Genomic DNA, 18,066 nt, shown 5'->3' with positions numbered 1-18,066 from the left:
ATGAACATACTCTTCCCACGAGTAGGGAAACAATGCAAGACAACTTAAACCAAGTTCTCCAGAGATGTAAGCCAGAGATTTTTTTATATTGCTTTATTTCAGATGCATGCTCTGCCAAAATGGATGTCCTTGAGTATTTGCTGAGAGATGGAGAGAGAATTCTTAAGTGGGAGCCAGGAGAGGGAAGTCACAGATAAAGTGCTTATCTAGCAGTTAGTGTGTGTTGCCCTTGATGCTAAGAGCATTAATCTCCAAAGCAAGATGGGTGCACAGGATAATCCTTCTAGGCTGTAAGACAATCAAAACATTTTTTACCTTAAAAAAAACTTATTCATACGAAAAGGTTTGATGACCAGTAATTAGGATATGAAATGAAGCTTCTTTTTCAAACAGGATACTAGAGTTTTTAACTAAAAAAAAAAAAAAAAAAAAACTGTCAAAAAGTTTGTGTTTTATCACTTTTTTCATTAAACAAAATATTTTAACGTGGAGAGATGTTTGCTTAGAAGGATATTTATTAAGCATATTACACTATAAAATAAAAGGAGTTTTATTAGTAACTGAGTTTAAAATTAGAGGTGTATCAGAAACTCAGGGCTTCTCGGATCCATATTGACACTGTTCAGTTTGTCCAAGGACAAATGATGCTGGTAGATAACGATGGAGGGCAACATGAAACAGTATCTTTCTGGGGAGAAAATAGCAAAACTGGAGGGTAATGTAATGTCCTGTGAGGGAAGGTAGCAGGGGGGCTTGGTTAATGACTGAGTTAAGTAAGAGTATGTGTGCAAGTCCAGGTTAGCCTGGGTCCTCTGATGCTCAGAGGAGCTTGGAGAGGACAGACCTCTCACAATCACATTTGGTTTCTTTGAGTAGAAGAGCAGAGAGTCTAAAATTGACTTCAGGCTTTGCATGGTAACTGCAAACACACTCTTGTTCGTTCATACCATCACTTCCTTAACCTTGAAAAGCTTTCTAGTCATTAGAGTAAAAGTAAAACTCAAATTATTATTGATAAGAATGCTTATGTTTACTTTTGAGATGTACTTATAACTTTCCTTGTACACACTTTGAGTATATAAAAAGATATTGGATAAAACTTAGTAAGAAAAAGAAAACTGAATGGTTGTTTTGACTTGTTTCGTTCTTGGCCAAAACTATTTCTGACGTGAGGGCTCATGCTAAAAGTATAGTCTTCACAATGAAATAGAAAAGTTTTACAGGTAACGGAATCCAGACTGTAAATGTATTCTGCTAAAAGAAAGAATTAAAGCACACAGAATGTGAAGTAATAATGAAAGTTTTAACCTCTGAGGACTACCTTATTGTTAGCATTAGAGACATGCGGTGGCTTTGGAGTTAATTTTGTTGCTAGAAGCAGTAATGGCTTCCTCAGTAGGCTCCAGCCTAAGTATTTCTTTGTAGCTATTATCATGAGCCTAACGGGGATAATGGAGATAATTATCTGCTTTTAGAGCCAATGTAGTTTTAAAAATTGGTCTGGGCCCAGCTGTTGTTCCTGCAGGATTTCATGTTTAAAAACTTTACATTTTGAGCCATGGCGCTGGCTTGCTTATAAAAGTGAGTTTATCTAGGCAGTATACTCTGATCTAACTAATACTTTACAAGGTTAGTGACAGTTGAGTTTTGTTTTGTGCCTGTTAGTAGATCTGTCTCATTTATCTCTTCTCTGCATGTTTGAGGGCTGAGCTGGGAGTGTGGTCAGCTGAGAATCTTAGAACTTGGTGGTGTGGATCTTAAGCTATTGGTCGATCGTTGTGTACAAAACTGAGCAACTGTGGAGCATTAAGGGGGGGACGTCTTGGCTTGTTTGGATGGAGACGGTTACAGAATCCTAGCTGAATGTCTTAGCATTGGATGAGCAGAGGCTTCAGAACCAAAACTCACCTGTGGTTCCTTAAAAAACACAAAAAGTAAGTGAGAGCTCTAGGAGGGTACATAAGAGTAACCCGTATAGTACGTTTTTCTCATCCTAGTGTCTATGTTCTACTTATTATTTATTTCATAGACTCATAAACTTCACCATGTTTGTTGTCTCAATATCCTGCTTAACATTGAGGACCCAGCCTTTGATTTTAGAGGCTAAGAAGGACAGAAAGCCTTTATTTAGGTTATTCCTCATTCAAATTAACCAAGTTTGAAGAGCAGTGACTTTATTTTTTATTATTTAAACAAAAGGATATATGCCTAAGTAATAAGAAAGTAGAAATAAAGAAGAAAATAAGAAAGAAAAAGAAGCAAGAAATCACTTTAATTGCCTCAAGATAACCATTGCTTTTTAACTTTGGTGAATATCATTCCCGACATCTTTTTTTTTTTTTTTTTTTTTTGGCGGTACGCGGGCCTCTCACTGTTGTCGCCTCTCCCGTTGTGAAGCACAGGCTCCGGACCCGTAGGCTCAGCGGCCATGGCTTACGGGCCCAGCTGCTCCGCGGCATGTGGGATCTTCCCGGACCGGGGCACGAACCCTCATCCCCTGCATCAGCAGGCGGTCTCTCAACCACTGCGCCACCAGGGAAGCCCTGGAAGGCAGATTCTTTACCTCTGGACCACCAGGGAAGTCCAAGTCCATTTTCTTTTTCTCATTTTTGTTTGGTTGGAGTGGTTATGGTGAGGTGAAGAGTCTCAGTTCTTTATAGACTCTGTGTTCCTATTCTTGGCCACCACTTTTTTTAAATAAATTTATTTATTTATTTATTTTTGGCTGCGTTGGGTCATCGTTGCTGTGTGCGGGCTTTCTCTAGGTGCGGCAAGCGGGGGCTACTCTTCGTTGTGGTGCACAGGCTTCTCATTTCGGTGGCGTTTTGTTGTGGAGTACGGGCTCTAGGCGCGCGGGGCTTCAGTAGTTGTGGCTCACAGGCTCAGTAGTTGTGGCGCACGAGCTTAGTTGCTCCACGGCATGTGGGATCTTCCCAGATCAGGGCTGGAACTCGTGTCCTCTGCATTGGCAGGTGGATTCTTAACCACTGCACCACCAGGCAAGTCCTTGGCCACCACTTTTTCAGAGTTTAAATATAATTATATAATTCCTCGTTGTTCAGTAAATGATGGATTTTTTTTTACCTTTTTAAAAAACTGTTAATTTATTTTATAAGGTACTTAGGGGGCTAAGTTTGTCTGATTTTGCTTCACTCTCCCTGTAGCTAGAAAACTTTAAGAACTCATTATGACTTAAAATACTAATTTTTAATAGCACTTGACTAGATTTTTTTACCTGTATTTTCCTCATTGACCATCTTAACTGTGTAAAGTAAATATTTATCACCCTCGTCCCAACACATTTATAGTTGAGGAAACTGAAAGTGTTTTAACATTTTAACATCCATGGTTCTCCCTAATAGTTGGAGGAACCGCCATGCAGAGTTAGTGCTTCTGCTGCCAGAGCTCAAGCTCTTTGAACTTCAGAATGACGCTTCTGCAGAAGAGGTCATAAGGAGAGTCTTCCTTTTCTCCTGGATTTTCTCCTACAGCACAGGCTCCTCCTTCTCAGTTTGCTTTGTTAGTTTCCACTTCTCTCCTTGACTTTTGACATTGGGGTGCCCTACGGCTTGGTTCTGGGACATCTTTTCCGTCTGTACACACAATTTGTTCATTGAAATGAATGAATGAGAATTCAGCCAACATCTTCTAATACCAAACCAGAGCTACTTTCTTAGGTGTGTATTTGCGGTTTACACATACACACTGTGACACAATGAATTTGTTTCTCTTTTATGTGAGGACACAGGGACACTGTTAGCTGTTGCATGTCACAATTACTGTGTGTGGTGCTAATCTCCTCAAGTAATCTTTTGGTTTAGAGAAAATAATTTGATGAATTCCTAACTCCTTAAAGTCAGTATAGCCTCCTGGGACACTGAGACAGCAGGGGAAGTCTGAGTCTTCCTACTGAGTCAGGAATGACCAATATGTGGTGTAGAAGTGATAGGGTTAGATAAATGGCCCTTTTCCTCTTGGAGTCTCTACTTGGGAAGAAAGGGGAAGAAAGGGTAGTTAGGTGATTTTCTTAGATTTTAGAAGAGCAGATTTCATTAAATTCAGAAAGCAAACCTTTTTTATCATGTGGATAAAGAATGAAAAATTTCAGGGCCTGAAATTTCTAAAAATGGATATTCTAAGTACAAAGATAATCCTGATAAGGAGCTAAAGTGTGCCTTTGTCCGATGTGTTCTAATTAAAATTTTAAAGTATATAACAAATGACAACATGTAAATGTCATAGTCCTGTAATTCTTTTAGATGAAGCCCAGAATGATCTGAAAATGATGAAGCACCCAAAGACCACAAAATGGGTTTTTTAAGAGTTATGTTCAGAGCCAAGAAAAAAAAAAGTACAGGAAATGTTAGAACCACCACTGGGGAGAGATGATGTAATATTAATATACCACAGAAAGAAGGCAGAGCTAATCAACTCCTACTTTGTTGTGTTTTCAACTTTTCTATTAGAACAAACAGTGATTGGGAACCTTAATTTTTAGTACTAAAGTGTTATCTTTGATGTGACTAAAATGAATGGTTACTGATAAAAACATGACTTTTTAAAAGCTGAACCCTCCCCTTTGCCATACTCTCTCAGGGAGGGGCCTAACATTTTTCTGAAAGAGAAGTCACAGCCCCTGCCCTGTATGGAACTTTGAACTTGGGGCTGGGTTGAGTGGGGTAGAAAGGCGTAATTGTGAAACAACTGGGTAGAATTGTTTAAGCAAATGCAAGATAAAGTGGTAGTATATACACATACCTGGTTAAGGAATTTCAAATAAGAGAAAATCCTTATAGGAAAAGGATTCAACTGGAGGGCTTTATGAAGGCACTAAACCTTGAACTTGGCTTTTGAAACATGTAAACATTTTAATTAGAAGAAAGGAATAAGGAAAGCACTTTCAGTAGGGAGAGGACAGTACATAGAATAATAGCAACAGTAACATTTCTTGACTGCTTACCATGTGTGAAGAACTGCTCTGAGTGGCTTTTATTATTAATCTTTCAATTATTTTTTTTTGTTTTTTTGCGGTACGCAGGCCTCTCACTGTTGCGGCCTCTCCTGCTGCGGAGCACAGGCTCCGGACGCGCAGGCTCAGCGGCCATGGCTCACGGGCCCAGCCGCTCCGCGGCATGTGGGATCCTCCCGGACCGGGGCATGAACCCATGTCCCCTGCATCGGCAGGCGGGCTCCCAACCACTGCGCCACCAGGGAAGCCCCTTTCAATTATTTTTAAGCATACTATCTACTGCATTATCTCATCCTTTTCTCATGTCCATTCCGAAGCCGTCTTATTAGTTGTTATGTTCATTTTACAAATGAGGAACTAAGGTTCTGAGCGATTTGGAGCAGCAGCAGTAGCACCTGGCACATAGCAAACGCTCAATAAATACCTGACAGACGGCTGCATGAACGAGCAAGCACACAAGCCCAAGGGCAGTCACACACGTAACTAAAGTTCAACTCAAGCTTTGACTGAGGAAGGCTGACTCTTAGCCCACACACCAACCAGCGGAGTAAGTGAAAAGGTTTGTGTACAGAAATAAAACAGATCCGGTAAAGGAAGAGGCTTGAACAACTGATGGATTAAAACCAGTTTCATTGTTGAGATTGTAAGAGAGGTAGAGCCCTGAAGGTAAGAGCCGAGTCTTAGGGTCAGGGGTCTGATTTTAAGTCCTGCTTTCTGTGCCTGTTAGTCATATTACCTCCTTGAGTGATGTTTCACTGCGTTTGTGCCTCAGTTTTTTACAGATGACAAAAATCTGTAAAATGGGATAGTGATCCTCACCTAGTAGGAAAGTGGAATTAAGAGGAGTAATACATGGAAAGTACTTAGCACACTTCTTGGCACATAGAAATACTCAGCAAATAACTACAATAATTATTACTAGCAATTTTAAGTCATTACAAAAGGGAAATGACTCAAAAGAAAGCAGTCCAGGGAAACCTGAATCTGGCAGTGGCAGCCAGGATGAATTAGAAGAGGTGAGAAGAATAGTAGAAAGTCGTCGAAGCATTCTGGGTATCAAGTCCTGCCTGCAAGAGAGCAGGGGTACCAGTGAGGAAGAGGCAGGGAAAGTTAATGAATCAGAGGGACTCTGTAAAACCTACGTACATCAGAATAGAATGATACATTTATCAGGTGTTTTATATCTTTTTAGAGAATTCTGAGGTCATTGATGACAACTTGTCATTGGAATTAGTACTGAATGCCCTTGGCTTGCAGCTCAAAGCTCACAAATGATAGTGGTTCTCATTATGACATCCTGAATACTTTTTTTTCCCCTTTTAGCCACCCTACCATGACCAAAATAATACCAGCTTTTTTTGCATAGCTTCTTGAGATCTAAAACAGTCCAAGTGTTGTTTTTTGTTTTTGTTTTTGTTTTAATCCAGGTAAGTTTCTCCTTGAACAAGGGCTGCTGATTGAAAACCCACTCTCTGTTTTATTTCAGTGCAAGCAGCTACGGACTCGGTCTGTAGACTCCAGCAGAGGGAACAGGAGCGAAACAAGGTAAAAGTGGACCATTTGGGTAATGGAGGCTGTAACTCTAGGGCTTTTATTATCATATCATTAGCAGTTGCTTTTGATTTTAAAAAGTTCTCTGAATTTGTTTTCTCTTATGCGGTGATTTTAAACGATTAAAAAATGGCTAATTCATTGAAGGTGTGTTGAGGAGGTATGGTCACATAATTGCACGATCTGTATTTTTATAATTGAAATTGCAGACCTCTTTTTCTCCTTTTCAACTTTTCCCTGAAAGTGGTATTTGTCTCTTAGAGGAGAAAGAATAGGACTTTTACATGGAACAAAAAATACCCACCAGGTTGGAAATATAAATCTTCAGGCCTGAGGCCTTGAGTATATTATGTATATTTCTTCTAGAAAAGGAGGCATTCATGCCTGTGGATGGGTTCTTTAATGAATAGTCATAAGAGTGTGTGAATCACTTGCTGGGTAGTGCTTTGCTTATTTGAATTATATCTTAACTAAATTCAGATGTGGAAAAACAGCACAAGAATTTAAGTTCCTGTAATAATTTGGTGTTTTAACTTACAGTTTTCATGAAGTATTTTTATAACTTTATTGTTCTAAACTAGTGGGGATACACTTGTTAAGAAATGTTGAGTCACTCTGAAAATAATGCCTTTTTGTGTGTTCATATCAACAAGTGTTACTCTCTCCATTTGTCCTTAATGTGTGGTTTATCCATAATAATGGCACCGATCTGGCACTGTAAAAAAAACAATACGGACCTTGTGGCTGAGTTTAAATTTCTCCACCCTTTGCTCAACTCTTAATGTTGATATAAATTTAAAAATTCAACAATCTGATGAATCAAGCCTTACTGAAAAGACAGTTAAGCCAGGTGGGAAGGCTGCCCGAGAGGAACAGGATCCCAGCAGGCCAGGTTGGGAAGCAGGGCTGTTGCGAGAACACTGATAACATGGCAGGGCAGAGCCGTGGGCAGGGGAGTTGGTGTTGGGGTGTAGTGCTTGCACAGTGTCCGGAGAGCACAGTGGGGACAGCCATGGGGGCTTCAGTGCGCCATGCCCAGCTGGACAGCAGATATATTTTTAGTCTCTACTTGGCTAGGTGCCACTGGGGATGAAAGATTTTAATTTAAGTTTAAGGCAGTTCATACATGTAGGAGCTAAAAGTCTAGAAGTCCCAAACCACTAACGCTAATATAATGTAGGATAAAGTAAGGGCTGTGATAGTTACAAAGAACTTTGCACCATCGTGGCAAAAATTATAATTTACTAGGAAGATAGTGGCATCCGAGCCCAACCTTGATCAGTGAGTAGGAATTCGAGTGATAGAAGATGGGAAGAAAGATACTGTAGGATAAGGGATATAGTGGAAGCAAAGGCAAAAGATGGGAGAAGTCGGTGGTCTCACAGAGCTGGTAGGTAGACTGTCTAGATGGATGCTTCCAGAGAAGAATGTAGAGAATCAAGCATTCAATGTTAAGCAATTTGTTGTGGAAGCACCAGGAACATTCCTGTGTTTGAGAATCAGAAAGACTTTTTCTGATAGAACACTGGCTGTGCTGGCTGTTACTGGCTGTAACTTAGGCAGTTCTCTTAGCTTTCAAAATAAAATAGAAAAAGGGGTGTTTTTTACGTGAATATGCACTCACATGATATTGGTCTTTATTTCTAAGACATTCTCAGGGCAGTTATGATTCTGATAAAATGGCAATCCCTATCATTCTTAAGCAGAGCTAACCTAACATTAAATTATAATTGGGATAGATGGTTCCTCTTGTCACTTTGAACTTTTTTCGTGTATTAACTGTAAGTAGGAAAATTACCAGATTGGGTAAAAAATACCTGGTGTCTTCTATTTCTGGTACTTGCCTTTATTAGCTAACTGTATGCCCTTGGACAAGTCCTTGAGCTTCAAAGCAAATACTTGTTTTACTTACCTGATAGATTGATGTTCTACTTACATGATATATTGTGTTATATAATTTATGTGAAATAGCTTTACTTTCCAAATGTCGGGTGGCTTTTTTTCCCCCACCACCTCGATCCTTTGTTTAAGATGCAGGCAATCACTCTGGTTAAGAGCCCTGCTGTGGTCTGTAGGGTTGGTGAAGCACTTGATTTTCTAAATTGAAAGATACTGTCCCTTGGTTTAAAAAAAAATGGCCTCAAAGAAATAATAAATCCCTTGGGGTATTTTGGTCTTAAATATATTTCTTCCAGGTACTATCTCAGAGAATGTTATTGCACTTTTTTTTAATGGAATACACATTAAAAATCAGTATTTTAGAATATATTGAAATGTAGCCTTTATTTCTTTTATTAGTGCTTATCTAGTTAGCAGAACATTTGAAATATGGATCCTTAAGGTCTTTCTTTTTTTTTTAAGTGCCATATCTGATTTTGCCAAAAATTCGTGTGGCAGAAGTTTCAGACTACATATATATGACAGAGAGGTAAAGTTTAATTTCTCATCTAGCAAATATGTACAAAGCAAAATTGACCTCTAGCTGCATTTTACAATCTAATGTTAATTGTTGCCTCGGTTATTCTGTTGGCTACATTTTGTATATTTGAATGGCTCTCAGAACAAAGAAAGATGGGAGTAGTAATGGAATAAAATAAACTATTGCTATTAATCATTCTTTTATGTCAAGACAATTTGTGGAATTCTGTGAGAAGTAAGTTATGATAAACGTCATTCATCCAAGTCATATTTCCCACAATTGATATCTAAAAGTACATTCAGAAGAACAATAAATGCACATTCCCCAGTTATTTGACATATGTCTTAAAAACTGGTAACTAATACAAGTTGCATATTGGGCACTAGCAGTAAGAGTAGTGAAATGAAAATACAATTGGCTTATAAAATTCACTGACTTAAATAAGCTGTCAAAGGCAGATGATGAGCTGATTAATATCTGTCACTGGTTTAAACTTAGGTTCATGCACAGGCATCAACTATTGAAGTTCTGTTCATCCAGACTAGAGATAATAATAAAGTAAACATGAATCCTTTGATTCATCTTATCCACAAATATTTATTAAATTTAGTTTTCCCTCTATGATTTTTTTTTTTTATGAGAGCAATGAGATAGCATGGTTTATAATTTTTTCTTGATAGAGCTTGAAAATGTAGGGTAATGGATCAGTACAATTGGCCCTCTGCATCCGCTGGTTCTGCATCCGTGGATTCAACCAAAATATTTAAAATGTATATTTTTTAAATTCCAGAAGGTTCCAAAAAGCAAAACTTGAATTTGCCACATGCTGGCAGCTGTTTCCAAAGCAGTTACACTGTATTTATATAGCATTTATATGTATTAGGTATTATAAGTAATCTAGAGATGATTTAAAGTATATGGGAGGATTTACAGGTTATATGCAAATACTACACCATTTTTATAAGGGACTTGAGCATCCGTGGATTTTGGTATCCATAGTGGGAGGGGAGGGTAGTCCTGGAACCAAAACCCCATGGATACCACGGGATGACTATACATAATATTCTAAATATTTTAAATAATTACTGGCAGTTGTTATTCTGGTACTTCTTATTGAAGTAAATACTTTTTCATTTATCTGTGTAAGGCATATGTAAAATTAAAGGCACATGTATTGCTGACAGATGTTCCAAAGAACCTTTTAGACATTAGTTGCTTTATTCAGAGTTTTCCCTTAGACCAGGGTTTTTCAACCTCTGCGCTGTTGGCGTTTTGGAGCAGATAAATCTTCGTTGTGGAGTCTTTCCTGCATGTTGTAGGATGTTTAGCAGCATCCTTGGCCTCTACCCACTAGATGCCAGTATCACCCCCCACAACCTGTGTTGTGATAACCAAAAACCTGGGGGACAGGAACCTCAAAATTACCCCCCACTGAGAATTACCGACAGACTAATGCGTGCAAAAGTGTGTTTTTATTATGTATCCATGAGTTTATTTATAGACCTGGTCCTAGACACAGTTTGCCTTCAGGATTGACTTTTCTTCAAATTTATCTCCAGTGGGACATAAGTAAGCTGGGTTATTACTACTATTTCTTTCTGTTGTAGAAAGAGATAAAAACTATTACAGCTAATTATTTTTGGTACACAGTTATAGCTCATTAATAAACTTTCTCTTTATTTTCTTTTAAAGTTGGCATTTTCTTTTTTATCTTGGGAAAACAAATGTATCCACTCCTTTGAGTATGCAATTGATTTCATTTAGGAAGAACCCTCTGAAACTTGATTTGAATTATTTTTATTGTGATAAAATACACAGATATGTCACTTGGGAAAGTATTAAACATAAGAATAAGTCTGGAAGAGATTCATAAAAGTCACATTTCACAATGAATTCTAGAAATTGTAATACTATCTTTATTTCTTTGGAAACCATTTTAGTGGCTCCCAATGTGTCCACAGTATAAAAATTTTAACTACAGAGTGAAACATACGAATTTAAGTAAAAAAAAAAAAGTAATGTAGAATGATAGAATTGAACTAATTCAGGTTTTATTTCTGCAGTTGCTGTGCTGGATCATTTTTTATTTTATTTTTTAAAATTTTATTTATTTTTTGACTGTCGTGTCTTCATTGCTGCGCGCGGGCTTTCTCTAGTTGCAGTGAGCGGGGGCTACTCTTCATTGCAGTGCGTGGGCTTCTCATGTGGTTGCTTCTCTTGTTGTGGAGCCAAGCTCTAGGCGCGCTGGCTTCAGTAGTTGCGGCGCATGGGCTCAGTAGTTGTGGCTCGCGGGCTTAGTTGCTCCTTGGCATGTGGGATCTTCCCAGACCAGGGATTGAACCCGTGTCGTCTGCATTGGCAGGCGGACTCTTAATCACTGTGCTACTGGGGAAGTCCTGGATCATTTTTTAAATGCAAGGACATTTAGTAATTCAGGGATTAGAGGGGCTGAGCATCTAAAGAAAACTGACATGATTCTGAACTGTTAGGAATTTACTTTTGGAAATGAACGTGTGTAGCTGACTCACTTTGTTCAGGACTGGCTCTTTAACTGGAAGTCCTTTAAATTAACTTCAAGGTTTATTAAAGGATAAAAAATGAAAATGTGTTAATTTGAAACTTATGTATTACTAAACTTCAACAGTAACCTCAATAATTGTTTAGAACTCAGACCAAAGAAGGATTTGGGGGTTAAGAGTATTTTATCACTGACATTACTCAGTATTGCCAGCACCTGGTGGTAATAAAAACCAGTCTTTCAGTTGTGTGTGTCATTGGTTTAAATTCTGTTCAGACTGCACCCCCTTGTTGCTTGCACCCAGGGCAGAGCTCTTCCACCCTCGTGCTGTTGGTATGCCATTAGTACATATTGTATCGTTATGGAAAAAGAAAGCTGCAGACCATCATGTGTTGTATGACTACATTTTGTTGTAATTAAGTAAATAGGTTTGTATGAACAAAGGAAAAAGCGTAAGTGTACCCATCAAACTAGTAATAATACTAGGAAAAAGGAAACAAGGGAAAGGATTTGTATGTGTGTGTTGGGGGGGACTGTCCCTTTATTTTCTTGAATTTGTTTCTAAGATCTGTGATACTTCTGTAATAAAAATTAAGGGAAAATGCTAATAGAGGAATTACTGAGCCTCAAGTACTTATACTTTCTATTTTGATAGATTTTTGCAAATTGCTCACCAAAGACCCTAATTACTGCCATCACCATGAATATCAAGTTTTAAACGTATAATTTAGTATGTACTCTTTTGGTAGCTGCTAGAAATTTAACTGCTAACCGTAATTACCTATTACAGGTAATTTTAAGCTTTAAATGGTAAGTAGTTCCATCACTGTGTTGTGTTCCTTCTGTTAGTCTTGTGTGAATCTGTTGCACATAACGATAGTTAGATGTGATCGTTATTTTTCAAACGCATTTCAACTGTAGAGGAATCCTTTCGGACTAAGTCTGACGTGGAGCCCCCTATATTGAACATGAAAAGCCGAATTACTGTGCACGGGCAATGACGGCCTGCAGTTAGCTCACTGTTTATAAAAGATTGTTCCTTATTTCTGAGAGTTCTTTTTAGTTGTAAACAGACTCATTGGCCTGTTAGGCTAAATCTTTGGCGTTTATAACTTGCTCTGCGTGAACTGGAGGCGCACTGCCCTTAGGACGGGCTCGGTTCTTGAGGAGGTGGCGCCTTTGTTGCTTCAGATCAAGGAGCAGTTCAGCTCCTTGTTGTTCTGTTCTCGTGAGGTTACCGCTGCCCAGACTGTATTTCCTGACATTTTGAATAGATATGCTCTGAGGTAACCTTCACTCCTGTTGGCTTAGAATAGTTTTTAACTTGCTCCTGGGTGGTGATATGTGAGATATAGCTAACTCGGGATTTTCCTGCTGTTCTATACAATAAAACCTCACGTGTCTAGAAGTCTTAGAACACGAATCATTCCATATAGCCAGGTCAACCACAAAGCTGAGATTTTTATCATCTTGAAGCATAGTACTTTTATCACTTAACTATTTCGGATGGAAATCTTTAAAAATATATTCCACACTTTTCTGGTTTTCATAAAAAGTTTATTAAATGTCACAGGTTAATTTTCTTTATGAATTAGGAATTACTGAGAATGTAAAATTTTATGCTATGGTGAAAATGGTGATGTCCTCAGGGAATTAGAGAGAAAAAAGTGTTTCTCTATTTCAAATGCCCTCAGAGACTGTCTGTTGCTAAGTTTCTGTATCTGTCTTCTTTTTTGTAAGGCTGATGCCTATCATTTCTTTCTATCTCATTTATCAGCATTTTCTTTAATTTGACTTTTAATATGGTATAGCTTTGGAAAAGAGTTAACTAACCTGGTTAGAATTGTGTGTAAGGTAGAGCAAATAAATTCAGAATCAGAAGAGTTTTTCATGAATACTGCAGTATTTTTAAATGGACTTTGTGTTATGTTATTTTGAGCTGGTGTGTTTGTGTGTGTGTGTGTGTGCGTGTGCGTGCACGCGTGTGCGTTTTGTTTTGTTTTTTTTTGACCGCTTAAAGTTCTTACCATAAAGTTTTCAACTAAGTTTCAGGTAGATGTTATTTTCTGGTAGCTGACTTTTGTTTATAGGTAAAGATTACAGTGTTGTCAGTACAGGAATATACAAGCTACCCCTCCCTTTTTTTCTTTACTAATTGTGGAAAATGCAAGATTTCAAAGCAGTTATTGTTATTAAAGGTGGGAGACTGAGAAAGGATAGATAAAGTAGAGTGGCTTCCAGACCTTTTTTATTTTATTTATTTATTTTTATTTTTTTGCGGTACGCGGGTCTCTCACTATTGTGGCCTCTCCCGTTGCAGAGCACAGGCTCCAGACGCGCAGGCTCAGCGGCCACGGCTCATGGGCCCAGCCGCTCCGCGGACCAGGGCACGAACCCGTGTCCCCTGCCTCGGCAGGCGGACTCTCAATCACTGCGCCACCAGGGAAGCCCCAGACCTTTTTAAAAAAATTTTATTGAGGTATAGTTGATTTACAGTGTTGTGTTTAATTTCTGCTTAAGCAAAGTGATTCAGTTATACATATATATATATTCTTTTTCATATTCTTTTCCACTGTGGTTTCACAGCATATTGAATATAGTTTCCTGGGCTACACAGGACCTTGGTATTTATCCAACACACACACACACACACACACACACACACACACACACACACACACACGTTTGCATCTGCCAATCCCACACTCCCAATCATTCCTTCCCCTAACCCCCTTCCCGCTTGGCAACCAGAAGTCTGCAGAACTTCTTGATATGAAAGCAAGACTAGATTTTCAACTCGGTTAGGGAATTGTCAGTCTTCAACTTATTTTCACCTGGACTAGGAGGCCAAGCAGTGATATGTGTCATATGAAAAAGCTACTTGGACATATATGTCTTTGGTAATAATATTCTGAAGCTACAAAACAGAGAAAGTGGTCTTTGGCAATGTCTTAATTAAAGTCTTGTCTTACAGCCAAATGGTAAATGGTGGAATCACGGGAAGATTGAGTTGAGTATGGGATTGGGTGGCGAGAACTATTACTTTTATTCGAGTTGCCTTGTATTGTTTGAATTATAAAAATCTGTTGCTAAAATCAGATTATTAAAATTAAAGATTTAAAACCCTAAATTGAAGAGGATTAAAAAGTGGTTTGATCTGCCTTCTAGATGCATTGCTCATATCTGTATAATAATGCTCACCTTCTATTAAGCACTGTAGACACTGAGCTAGGAACTTGACATGATACAGATTTATTTATGAATGTAAATATTCTTTTCCTCATTTTAAAATTAAAATTTAATGTGGCCAGTCATGCAACTGGTAACAGGTGAACCAGAATTTGAAGCCAGGTTTATCCACTTCCCAAATCTTCATTTTTCTCTGTTGAGTTTTGTATGGCAACGTGCTGCCTGGTGGGAAGTCGAACCTGGGCTGTTGCCTCATGGCACAGATCACAGGGTCAGCCAAGCTAATGACAGTGCTTCAATTAAAAAGAAAAGACTAATCTGTTAAACAACTTCTGAGCATGCAGGGTTAGTATCCTCTGTACTTATTAAAAATTAATTTTCAGCCAAAGCAAGGCATCATTTTGATGAAATTTATTTGCATTTCTCTTCTCTATGACTTTTCTCTTAAAATAAATAGTTTTGTAAAAGTTCCATGAAAAGAATTTAGTGAACTCTTCATGTTTTATTCATCTTTTGAAGAATTACCGTCCATGAGGCTGAAAGGTTAAGAAGAAATATTTTGAATTTTGTTTAACCTGTTTCCCAAACTTACTGGATCAGCAAACCCCATCCTAACCCTCTCTCCCCACCACTGTACTGCCTGCTCAGATCACATGGGTCTGCGGGACATATTTTAGGGGAATGTTTCACTGTAACTGAAACTTCAGATTCACTTCTAACCTCTCACCTTGGTGCTGAGGAACTTTAGATCAGATTGGTCGAAAAAACTCTTGCAGTAGTGTTTGTTTTGTTTTTTTTTGTCTTGCAGAAGACGTTTAGCCATCTATGTAAAACTTCCCTGGAAAGATCTGATTTGCACTTCGTGATAGAAAAGCCATAGGTCTGGGTGTCAGCAAGTCCTAAGTTTGAGTCTACAATGTAGTAGCTCAGTGACCATGGAGAATTAAATTTAGTGTTCTTAAGCCTTAATTTCTTCATCTGTAAAATGAGAATCCTGTAACCTCAGAAGTAGATAAGATATACAAAACAACTAGCAGAAATACACCTTTCATAGATACTTAGAGCACCATGGCTTCTCCACCTTGCTTCTCATCGTGGCCCAGATGAGAGAGAAGATAATGGACGGCATTATGGGTGGCGGGAAAACACGGCTTCCATCTTTTTCCTGATAGCTCTCTCAGCATCTGAGTTACCAGTATTCTGAGTAACCAGGTGTCCTCCTGTTTTCATTAGAGCTCTGGGATTAGTAAGCCTTTTGGTGCTTTGTAGGTTTTGATGGTTTGCATCTGTCACAGTGCTTGTTTTTTTTTTTTTTTTTTTTTTTTTTTTTCTTGCGTTATGCGGGCCTCTCACTGTCGTGGCCTCTCCCATTTGCGGAGCACAGGCTCCGGACGCGCAGGCTCAGTGGCCATGGCTCACGGGCCCAGCCGCTCCGCGGCATGTGGGATCTTCCCGAAACGGGGCACGAACCCGCGTCTCCTGCATCGGCAGGCGGACTCTCAAGCACTGCGCCACCAGGGAAGCCCAGTGCTTGTTTTTTAAACAGGACTTAGTCTGTGGCAAAACTTCTAGACACACATGTAGAATACCGAGGCAGAGAGATAAAGTTTTTTTATACTGTCTTTTTGTATTTAGCTCTTTGTGGGTTGACCAGAAGGTTCGTTCAGGTTTTTCTGTAAGATGTTACGGGAAAATCCAAACGAACTTTTTGGCCAACCCAATACCTATTCAAAGATAATAACTTAAATTATATTAAATTTATGCCTTTTAATTTATATATTGTTTCATCTTTATTGTTGTGTTACTCAAAAGAAAAAATTTGTCCTCATATAGAAATATTAAGGGACATCTCAAGATGAACTTAGATATTTTTGACACAGATGCTTTTGCCGTATATTTGCTTTAAGTTTTGGAACTGAACCAAGAGAGAGTTCTTGAGTTCTCTTCCAGTGATTAATAATCTGTGATTCTTTTAATATGGCCAAAAATATTTTATGTGAGACATGCATTTTAATTTCTTAAAGTAACAGTTCTTTTGGCATGTATTCTTTAAACTTAATTTGTAAATTACATGCGATTAAATGGAATTTGTGGAGAAATAGAGGTATGAAAACTTACCTGGATTGTGTTTGATTCTGTCATTTAAAATACTAGACATTTTTGAAATTTCAGAAATGTGAATGCCCATGTTCGGGCATAGTAAGAGAAGCCTTAGATGTTTCTAATATGTCATGTTCTTGTTGGACATTAAAACTATAAAGCAGTTTTGTCACTGTGACTTATAAGCCGGTTGTTACACTGTAGTGAGAAAATATCAAGAGGCAGTTATTTTTGTCTCTCTGCATAGAAAAATAATTGTCTGCAAAATGTCCCATGACTTTCAAATTTTCTTTTCTCAGATGCATAATGACCATTTAATAGCTAGTGAGAAACAGCATATAATGCAGTGGGAGGATTTCATGAAAGAACAACACAGCAAACAGGCTGAAGTGGACGAAGAGCACAGAACAGCCATGGAGAGGCTTAAAGAACAATACGCCGAGATGGAGAAGGGCCTGGCAAAATATCCAGCCTTTGGAGAACTTGAACCATAACAGTGACAGACTGATGAGAAAATATTGCCTTCCCCTCAGAAACCGCTCCCACCAAACCGCTTAGCCTCTGCCTCAAGTTTAGCAGTGTATTCAGTGTCACTCTTCTGCCGAAAAAAGAAACTGCCACCGGAGTCTTAGCTGTTTCCTAGAAGAAGAATGCCACATCTTCCCAGTTTTAATTTCCTGTATCTGCCTGAATCTCTAAATGGGGAGAAGTAGGAGGAAAATGGTATAAACATGCTCTTTTTTTTTTTCTTTTTTCTTTTTTTTTTTTGCGGTACGTGGGCCTCTCACTGTTGTGGCCTCTCCCGTTGCGGAGCACAGGCTCCGGACGCACAGGCTCAGCGGCCATGGCTCACGGGCCCAGCCGCTCCGCGGCATGTGGGATCTTCCCGGACCGGGGCAGACCGCGTCCCCTGCATCGGCAGGCGGACTCTCAACCACTGCGCCACCAGGGAAGCCCTAAACATGCTCTTTGTTAATGAGAATTGGTCTTAGTTTCCATTGATTATCTCGGAGAACTGTAAATACAGACTTCCTAGAAAAGTAATTTAATTCATTCTTATGTAGGGTTAATGTTACTTTATTATTGTGGCTCAGAAGGCCGATATGGTGGCTGCCTGTCAGAGCTTCCCTGGCTCGTGGAGGAGTGTGTACAGTGTTATTCCATGAGTAATGTACTGAGAAACAACTGTCCTGGGAGCAGAGACCACATTGAAGAGAGTCAAAACTTTGTCTCTGCTCTTCAAAGAGAGCCACGTTGGTCTCTGAATTGGCCTGTTGGGAGAAGTTGCAGATTTTGCATGGCAGTGTAATGCCGTGTTTC

The 18,066-nt window shown here is 38.9% G+C and overlaps 1 protein-coding gene across 1 annotated transcript in view; it reads left to right on the top strand.

Moving 5' to 3' along the window:
• Positions 1-17,240, top strand: part of BLOC1S5 (biogenesis of lysosomal organelles complex 1 subunit 5) — a 40,384-nt gene extending 23,144 nt beyond the window's left edge. The window contains 3 exon segments of the mRNA XM_007466411.1: positions 1-66; positions 6,456-6,514; positions 17,046-17,240. The exon segment at positions 1-66 is cut by the window's left edge and continues 1 nt beyond it. Of these exon segments, the coding sequence (XP_007466473.1) occupies positions 1-66; positions 6,456-6,514; positions 17,046-17,240 (320 nt within the window).
• The last annotated feature ends 826 nt before the right edge of the window (positions 17,241-18,066 follow it).

The sequence above is a fragment of the Lipotes vexillifer genome, unplaced genomic scaffold, assembly GCF_000442215.2.
Source record: "Lipotes vexillifer unplaced genomic scaffold, Lipotes_vexillifer_v1.1 scaffold444, whole genome shotgun sequence".
In the NCBI taxonomy this organism is placed as follows: domain Eukaryota; kingdom Metazoa; phylum Chordata; class Mammalia; order Artiodactyla; family Lipotidae; genus Lipotes; species Lipotes vexillifer.
The sequence above is the reverse complement of the archived record's forward strand: the minus strand, read 5'-3'. Positions and strand labels throughout refer to the sequence as shown.